This window comes from Nuphar pumila, chromosome 8, assembly GCF_984573655.1.
Source record: "Nuphar pumila chromosome 8, dmNupPumi1.hap1.1, whole genome shotgun sequence".
Taxonomy (NCBI): Eukaryota; Viridiplantae; Streptophyta; class Magnoliopsida; order Nymphaeales; family Nymphaeaceae; genus Nuphar; species Nuphar pumila.
This window is the reverse complement of record NC_143256.1, coordinates 24129190-24139309: the sequence shown is the minus strand read 5'-3', so window position 1 is coordinate 24139309 and position 10120 is coordinate 24129190. Positions and strand designations below refer to the sequence as shown.

The 10120-nt window shown below is 44.7% G+C and overlaps 1 protein-coding gene across 1 annotated transcript; it reads right to left on the bottom strand.

Moving 5' to 3' along the window:
* Window positions 1-2915: 2915 nt before the first annotated feature.
* Window positions 2916-3458, bottom strand: LOC149829806 (uncharacterized). Its single transcript, XM_090015300.1, has one exon. It carries the CDS (start codon window positions 3456-3458, stop codon window positions 2916-2918), a length of 543 nt encoding a protein of 180 aa, XP_089871426.1.
* Window positions 3459-10120: the final 6662 nt, after the last annotated feature.

Sequence of the window (10120 nt, the reverse complement as noted above, 5' to 3'; positions counted from 1 at the left end):
ATATTGACACTCCCACTAGAACTCGCCATTGTATCTGAAAAGTGAAAACTGAAAAGAAAATACCTAAATAAAGTTAATAAACACTTAAAAATAGTAACAACCACCCCTCTCATTGTGTGCCTACCGGAAAACACGAATGAGGCAGGGGAGCCCCCTGATGAAAAATAAACTATGGCAGAAGCCTCCTCTTCTTTCCAAAAAACAAGAACGAGGCAGGGGGCTTTGCCCTCTGCCGGAAAGTAAACTGAGGCAGGGGGCGGAGCCCCCTACCGAAACACATATCCGACGCAGAGGACAGCCCCCTGCCGGAAAATAGATCTGAGGCAGGGGGCGGCAGTGGGCTCCACCCCTTGCCGAAAAACAAACTGAGGCAGGGAGCGGAGCCCCCTACCAGAACACAGATCCGACGCAGAGGGCAGCCCCCTGCCGAAAAAGAGGAACGAGGCAGGGGGAGTCCCCTGTCGAACGAAGAGGAAGAAGAACAGAAGAGAGAGGAGGGCATACCTGAGACTGAGAGGACCAGTGGCTGGCGGAGAGGGTGACTGGCGTCGCCTGGACTACGGTCGTCGGGGTGTGGGTCGCCGGTGAGACTGAAGGGGATGACTGCTGGATGGTTGGGGGAGAGGGAAAGATCGCTGGCGAGACTGAAGGGGGTTTGTCGTAAGCCCCTCCCCCTGTCGTAAGCCCCTTTTAGGGTTCGGCCCCGACGCCGATAACATTTTGGATCCGGGTCGGGTATGTACCCGACCTGAGTCCAAAATAAATTCAAATATGGACCTTTATAGACTCGGTCAAAGTTGACTGAGTCTATAAAGTGGACGGACTCGGCCCAGGTGCGTTTACTGAGTTCGACACCTGTTGACCGAGTTCGCCCCGTGTTCGAAGCCACACCCGTGTCGGGGCGTGTCGACCCCCAAGCCGAGTCTGTGCGTTATAGCTTGTAGGTGATGAGTGATCCTTGTAGAGCATACCCTGCTTCAGCTGAGACACTTTCCTCTAATTTCCTTCTCAGTTTCTACAGCTCAGGAAATTGCTCATATTTTGAGACTATTTGCTGCACCCAAGGGAATGTAGGACTTGTTAATAGTAGTCTGCGGTGCCTTGTCTCGAGAGTGCGTCGACCACAACGTTTTCAGCAACTCTCTTGTAATGTATTTCAAACTCATGCCCTAGCAGTTTAGTGACCCATTTATGTTGCATGGGTGTAGTGACACACTGACCCAACATATGTTTTAGACTATGATTGTCGGTTTTAATCACAAATCTCCGACCAACTAGGTAAGGTCTCCACCGATCTACTACCCACACAATTGCCATAATTTCTTTTTCGTCTGTAGACAAGCCTTACTTTGTTTCCGGAATCATCTTGCTGAAATAAGCGACAGGATGGTTCCCTTGCATCAACACTGCAAATGTTTGAGTGAAGTCGGGCATGGACAGGAGGATTGGGGTTGAGCTCATCACCTCCTTTAATGTGTCGAAAAATAGGTGAACCACCAGGAACCTCATTAACCAATGGGAAAAACAGGGGCTGCTCAAAACCTCCGCAATGTTCAGGTCACCCGACTTACCCCAGACCAGATGTTGGAACAGAGGCCAAAAGGTCTCTGTTACCACTGCGAGGATAAATGGAGTCCGACGCATAAGTATAAACTATCAAGGATGTATTTGGTCGACAAATTAGAAGTGAGGGCTCAGGAGAACCAGGAAATTCGAGATAAGGAAATGGAGGAATCTCCTCAGATTTTGCTCTATGCCTTATCTGGTATTTTGATTCCTCAATCAACACGTTAAGAAAGCTATACCGTATCAGTCTTGATCGATGCATGCTCTACTTATAACTTCATTCACAAGTCAGATAGCAGATTACGAGGAGTTATTGGTGGGTGAGGGAAGGATAATTAAAAGCGAAGGGTATTGTTCAGACCTCGAGCTTGAGATACAAAGGTGATTGTTTCACATCGCATTTCATGTCTTACCAATGCACAAAACTGATATAGTTTTGGGTATGCGGTGACTCAAAGGGGTGGGGTAGGTTACATGGGACTTTTTTAGCTATGACGATAGAATTCATAGAGGAGGGAGTCTGAGTAGCGGAGGAGCAATTGTCACCAGGCCAGAGAGACTCGAATTACCCTAGTTCACGGATGAAGATCTGATGAGCTGGGCATTTAAGGAAAATCAATTCTTCAGAGTTTAGAATACATAAGGTAACTTGCATCTCTATTTACTTTGAAGGTGAAGCCATATGGTGGTATATTTGGCTTGAGGGCCAAATCGGGAAACCCTCATGGGAGCAATTGGTTAAGGCGATGATGGATCAATTTGAGCCATCCGCCTACTGCGATTTCAATATTGCTCTATCAAAGATCAGACATACAAGTTTTGTCCATGAATTTCAAGCAGAATTCAAAAATGTGAGCAACATGGTTACTGTCACAAGCTCAAACTTCACCTTCAAAATTTGCCTTGCGCCGACACGAGATCGCCACGACCTCGTTCAGCCTCACAGCAACGGAAGACTTTCTTTGACACAAGCCGAATGCAAAGAATACCAACACTTGTATTATTCACACATAAAATACAATCACACTGGTCTGACTTGCATCCCATGCAATGCCCAGACATTACACCTTTATAACTTTCAAGGGACATGCCTTCAATCATCGCATCCTTTGGGTCGCACCCCTTAACGAACACAGGTGCCTTCTCACCCATTGCCACCAACAACCACTTGGGTCGCACCTCTTGGCGGGCACATGCACCTCCTCGCCGCACGCCCCCAGCCGCTCGAATGTCGTGCCTCATTTCACATGCCACCTCGTAATATGCGTTAAGCACACCACGCCCATCGCGAGCGCCATGCGCTGTGCATGCCGCGCACGCACCGCGCATGCCGCGCCACGCCTAGTCTATTAAGGGTCTAACAGGCCTTCCCCACCAGATGAATCTGACGTCCACGTCGGGTTCATCTTCTTTAAGTAGGCTTGAATCAAATCCTCAAATTGCCATAAAGTAGTGTCCTTCTCCCACGCTGCTTCCTCTATCAGCAGTCCTTTCCATTTGACTAGGAAGTAGGTCCTCCGGTTCTTCTTGCTTTGGCCCTCCACCATTCGGTCCATGATGAACTCAGCTTGCTTCTGAAACTGTGTTCGTATATTTGGTGGAGCACGCCGTGGCACCATCCGCGAGGGTTCCTCCAAGTCTTCATGGTACTCCTTGAGAAAACTAACGTTGAACACTAGATGTACCTTAATCCTTTCTGGAAGTTCCAGCCTATAAGCCGAGCGTCCAATCCATTTGGTTACCTTAAAAGGTCCGTCATACCGAGGAATGAGCCCCTTGTGTGTTGTCTTCCTTAGGATCTTTTTCCAAATCTGGGGAGTGAGTTTCAGCCATACTCTATCCCCAACTTGGAACTCAAGTGGTCGACGCCTCTCGTCTGCCCACTTTTTCATCTGCCGCTTGGCTCTTTCCAAACAATTCTGTGTCTCTTCTATACTCTCATGTCGCGTTCTTGCGAACCGGTATGCCGCAGGACAACGACCTTGGTCCTTCTACTTCACTACCTCATGAGGAGTGAAGGGTTGTTGCCCCGTTGCCAACTCGAAGGGACTCTGACCTGTCATCGAGGTCTGTTGCAGATTATAGCAGAATTGAGTAATATCCAACAAATCCACCCAGTTTTTCTGGTTGGCCAACACGTAATGCCTGAGATATTCTTCCAACAGAGCATTAACGCGTTCCGTTTGACCATCTGTTTGTGGATGATTGCTTGTCAAGAAGTTAAGCGTAGAGCCCATCATCTCGAACAAGGTGGTCCAAAACTTCCCTGTGAATCGTACGTCACGATCACTCACAATGTTCATCGGCAATCCCCAATACTTCACAATCTGTTTAAAAAACAATTATGCAGTAATCTCCGTTGTGCATTCCTTTGGAGCAGGAATAAATATTGCATACTTTGAAAACCTGTCAACCACGACCATAATCAATGTAAACCCTTCCACCTTGGGCAATCCAGAGATGAAATCCATCGATATGCTTTCCCATGGTCTAGTCGGCGTTGGTAGGGGCTCCAGCAACCCAGCAACCTTTTTCCTCTCCGTCTTATCTTGCTGGCATACAAGACAAGTTCTGACATATAAGTCAATGTCTTCTTCCATCCTTGGCCAGTAATAACTGGATGATAGGAGAGCCATCGTGCGCTTCTGTCCAGGATGCCCTGCCCATGGGGTGTCATGTGCCTCCTTTAGTAACAATTTCCGCAAGCCGCCACCGTTAGGCACATAGGGTCCTCTTCCTTTAGCATAGAGAACACCATCCTCTATCCAAAACTGCCTTGTCACCCCCTCTTCCACTTGCTTCAACAAGCGGATAGTGACTGGATCCTTTTGAGTTTCTTCTTTTAAACTCTGCAAGATATCTCCAGATACTTGCGTGATTGAAGCAACAACCACCTCAGGTTCCTCCTTACGGCTTAAGGCATCAGCAACCAAGTTTTCCTTCCTTGGCCTATACTGCAACTCAAAATCAAACTCTTCCAAGAAGTCTTGCCACCTAGCCTGTTTAGGCGTCAACTTCTTTTGAGTCGCAAAGCAACTTGTAGCAACATTGTTTGTCCGAACTATGAACTTGGAGCCCAACAAGTAGTGCCTTCATGTTCGTAGGCAATGTACCATCGTCGTCATCTCCTTCTCATGAACAGAGTACCTCCTCTTTGTATCATTGAGTTTCCGACTTTCAAAGGCAACTGGGTGTCCCTCCTGGACCAACACCCCTCCTATTGCAAAGTCTGATGCAACAGTATGGACTTCAAATGCCTTCCCAAAATCCGGCAGACGAAGGATGGGTTCTGATGTTACCACCCTCTTCAACTTAGTGAATGCCTCCTGGCATTCAGCAGACCAATCCCAGGTCTTGTCTTTTCTGAGCAACTCAGTATGCGCCACCGTCTTTTTAGAGTAACTCTTCACGAACTTACGATAGTAGTTCGTAAGGCCAAGAAACAACCACATCTTTGAGACCTTCTTTGGTTTTGGCCAGTACATAATGGGCTGAATTTTTCATGGATCCATCTTTATTGTGTCTTCTCCGATAATGTGCCCAAGGAAGTGAATTTCCTTCCTTGCGAACTCACATTTCTTCTGCTTGAGATAGAGTTCATTCCCCCACAATTTGGTCAGAACCATTTTCAAGTGCATCTTATGCTCCTCAAGTGACTGGCTATAAACCACAATATCATCAAGATATACCACTACGAACAAATCAAGGTATTCCCGAAAGACATTGTTCATTAGAGTGCAGAAAGTTGCATGAGCATTTGTTAGCCCAAAGGGCATTACAAGGAATTCAAAAGACCCATACTGAGTCACACAGGTAGTCTTTGATTCATCACCCTCGGCTATCCTGACTTGATAATATCCTGACCACAAATCCATCTTTGAAAAGTACCGTGCCTTCCCCAAGCGATCAAACAAATCCTCAACGTTAGGCACCAGATACTTGTTTTTGATGGTTACCTTATTAAGAGCACGGTAATCTACGCATATTCGAAGGGATCCATCTTGCTTTTTCTGGAACAGCACAGGCGCCCCATACGGTGCCTTGCTTGGCCTTAGCAATTCAGAATCTAGCAACTGATCAAGTTGCCGCCGCAACTCAACCAAATGTGGAGGAGGCATCTGAGATGGTGGAAGTGCCCCTGGAACCAGATCAATCGATTGATCAATATCTCGCTTCTTGGGAAGCTTCCTTGGCAACTCATCCGGCATCATATCCGCATAGTCCCGCAGAATATCGTTCACTTCTCCTGATCGTTCCACACTATTCGATCTACCATCTTCTATCAAGGTTGCAACATAGGTATGAAGCCCTTTTTGGATTCCATCCCTGAGTTGTAGAGCCGACACCAAGCCTACAACTGAATTTTCTTCCAAGCCCTGAACGAAACAAGGCACCCTCGTCCATGTGATGAGGATTCTCTTTAGATGCAGCATAACAATGACCGCATTCCTTGCCAGGAATTCCATCCCCAATATAACTTGGAAGTCGTCCAGTTGCATTGCCATCAGATTGCAACTGCCAACCCATTCCTCAACTTGCAGTTGGACATGAGCAATGCCACTGATCTGCAACACTTTGCTGTTAACTGCCTTCAATCGACTTCCGTCTTTAGACAACGGCAAGCCGAATGCCTTCACCTCTTCTGCAGAAATGAAGTTATGGGTCGCCCCAGTATCGACCATAGCCTTTACTGGTTTTCCATTAATCTTTGCCTCTACATAGATTAACTCATTTCACACAATCTCCTTTCTCAACGTATTGAGAAGTTGGAGATGATTCACATGGACTTGCTTTGAGGGTCCTTCCTCACCCACCAAAGCATTTAGTTTCTCTTTCTTTGGGCAGTCCCAAGCAAAATGAGGCCCTTCACAGATATAGCAGCCAGAAGCCTTCTTCCCGCCTTTATCCGTCTTTTTAAAGCCTGCATCTTCTTTGGGCTTCTTTTCAAAATTGCCCTTACCTTTGCCATTTTCCTTAGACTTACCCTTGACATCTTGGTCATTCGAACCAGATGATGCCACCTTGTAGTCGACGAGCGCATCAGCCGCCGCTACTGTCGCCTAGAGATCTTTCACTCCCTGTCTCTTCAACTCAGTCTGAGCCCAACCCTGCAACCCAGACATGAAGTTGAAAAGTTTGTCCTCCTCGAACATATTCTTGACATCAAGCATGAGCGAAGAGAATTGATTGACGTATTCCCGAAGAGAACCAACCTGCTTCAAGTGCCTCAAAGCATTCCTTGCCACCCATGTTGTATTGTTAGGCAGAAACTGCTCTTTCATTTCCCGAACAAGGTCCTCCCACAAGGCAATGGTTGGACGACCAATTTCCCTCGACCGAGTGCGCGACCAAAGTTTTGCATCCTCAGTTAAATACATACTGGTGATAGCAACCTTCTCAGCATCCGGGGTCTTGATGCTCTTGAAGTAATGGTCCATGTCTCACAAGAAGTTTTCCAACTCCTTAGCATTACGCACACCCGTAAATGCCTTTGGTTTTGGCACTTTAATCTTTCTCATTTCAGTGCCTGCGGAATTACTAAGTAGCCCCAATTTTAAAAAACCTACTTCATCCACCATAGACTTGACATCATTCTGGATCACGGTAAGAAAGGAAGTCTCCCCGTGAGACTTCTCGAATCTTTCCTCCTAAGATCTCATGCAGACATCAAGTTCAGCAACTCAGGTCTCCAAAAGCGTCAACCGAGTGCCCCAAGCATCCAGTCGCTCCTCCAAGGTTCCTATCCTTTCCGCAGTCTTATTCGACATGATAGGCTAACCTGGCTCTAAGTCCACTTGTCACAAGCTCAAACTTCACCTTCAAAATTTGTCTTGCGCCGGCACGAGATCGCCACGACCTCGTTCAGCCTCACAGCAACAGAAGATTTTCTTTGACACAAGCCGAATGCAAAGAATACCAACACTTGTATTATTCACACATAAAATACAATCACACTGGTCTAGCTTGCATGCCCTGCAATGCCCAGACGTTACACCTTTATAACTTTCAAGGGACATGCCTTCAATCATCGCATCCTTTGGGTCACACCCCTTAACGAACACAAGTGCCTTCTCACCCATTGCCACCAACAGCCACTTGGGTCGCACCTCTTGGCGGGCGCAGGCACCTCCTCGCCGCACGCCCCCAGCCGCTCGAGTGTCGCGCCTCATTTCACATGCCTCCTCATAATATGCGTTAAGCACACCGCGCCCATCGCGAGCGCCATGCACCGCGCATGCCGCGCCATGCACCGCGCATGCTGCGCGTGCACCGCGCATGCGCCGCGCCTAGTCTATTAAGGGTCTAACAGTTACCGGGTGGACACCTTGATTGATGCCTTTATAGTGGGTTTGAAGGATGAAATCCATGTGGAGGTGCAAGGGACACATGCCTTTATAGGGGCTCTAAATGATGGTGAACCACAAGCAAAAAAATATTTATGTGTTTGCATGAAGAAGCAATCACAAATCTGTTAGTGCAAACAAGTGACAAAAAAAGATTTAAGGAAATGGAGAGCTCAAGCCTAGAGGCACGTTTTTAAGATCGCTATCTTTAGAACTTTAGTCGCCCCACTCTGGGAATTCCGAAGATGCGAAAAGGGGTTTGTTGCGACTGAGTTCCCAGGATACAACTAGGCTTGAACCTCAGAGAGTTACTGCTTCACAAGAATAGATGACTGTAATCATCGCAAAATTTTTCCTCTCGTAATGTTCTCTCTTTTCCTTTTCTTTTTCCTTTCTAATCCCTTATTTCCTCCTTTTTGAAGGGAGAAAATAAAATACAGAAAAGAAGAGAAGAGGAACTCTTTTGCGGGGTCTCACGTGACCTTAATTTTGAAAGTATTTAAGAAAATAACTCGCCTCCATTTTTGAAATATTTGCGGGAAAACTGGGAGACGGGATCCGCTCGTCGGTACGAGGTTCGACCGTTCCTGGTGCCTTTACCAGGGGTAATCGAACCAAGGGTCGAATTCATGCCTTTTGCTTTGCTAAGAAATTATCTAAGACTTTATCCTAAGTCTAAATGCACAAAGAATCATGCTTGTGCAAATGCGAAGATGTATGCTCTTTTTTTTTTTTTGAAAAATGATTTGAAATTTTCCAAGTGTTTCTGAGATGAATCTGATAAGGGAGTGAAGAAATGGTTTCTAACTTAGAACTTAAGATTTAAAGTTCTAAGTTTTTGGAATAATCAGAGTTGGGAAAGTAAATTTTCATTTGAAAAGAATGATTTTGAAGCTGAGATAAAAGGTGAAGAAAGGAAATCTCAAAGTCATGAATGGACTTTGTATTAGAATAAAGCTGAAATGGAATTGAATTCTAGCTTTTTGAAGTTTGAAATCAGAATGAAATGTGGGAAATCTAAATAGAATTGAGAAGTAAGATTGATTTGAAAGTTTGGAATTCAAAATGGAATTTGAATCCAAAGTCTGGATTCTAAATAGAATTCAAAGTTGAATTTTGGATTTAGAATCCGAAAATAAGAATTTGGATTTGAAATCTGGAATGAAATGGAACTGGATTCAAGATTTGGAATCCAAGATGAGATTGGGATCTGAAGTTTTGAATGGAATTGGATTCAAGATTTGGAATCCAAGATGAAATTTGGGATCTGAAGTCTGAGATCCAAAGTAAAGTTGGATTCTCGATCCTAAATGGAATCCAGATCTGCAATTTGAGATCCAAGATGAAGTTGGATTCTGGATTCTAAAATGGAATTGGATCTGAAGTTTGAGATCCGAAGTAGAATTGGGTTCTGTTTGTTAAATGGAATTAGATCTAAGATCTGAGGTCCGAAGGGGAATTGGGTTCTGGATCCTAGAATGGAATTGGATCTGAAGTCTGAGATCCAAAGTAGAATTGGGTTCTGGGTCCTAGAATGGAATTGGATCTGTAATCTGGTATCCAATGTAGAATTGGGTTTTGGATTCTAGAATGGGATTGGATCTGTAATCTAAGATCCAATGTAGAATTGGGTTCTGAATCCTAGAATGGAATTGGATCTGTAATCTGAGATCCAATGTAGAATTGGAATCTGGATCCTAGAATGGAATTGGATCTGAAGTCTGAGATCCAATGTAGAATTGGCTTTTGGATCCTAGAATGGATTTTGGATATGTAATCTGAGATCCAAAGGTGGAGATTGATACTTGGAAATCTGGATCCAAGTTGAGGTTAGGATTAAACTTTGGATTCTTGGAATTTCAAAATTTATTTTGAAAATGTATTTCAAAGTCAAATTGGACTTTTGAACTTGAATTTGGAATTTTTATAAAATGAATCAAGTTGAATTTTAAACTTTGAATTTGATTTCAAAGTTTTGGAAGTGAGGTAGAATTGAAATAGGAATTTGAAGAAAGAGATATTCACAATCACTTGGATTTTAAAAGGAATTTTTGAAAATGTGATGCAATTCTATCCTAAGTGATGAAATGAATTTAAAAATTTTGAATTTGAAATTTTGAAAAGCTATTCCATTCTTTAAATGAATTAAAAATGAGGTTGAAGACATAATACATCCCTGACTATGGTCATTGAATGTATTATGTAATAAC

Coding starts and splice junctions, on each gene's coding strand:
- LOC149829806 (XM_090015300.1), bottom strand. CDS start 3,458: ATGAAAAAGTGGGCAGACGAGAGGCGTCGACCACTTGAGTTCCAAGTT.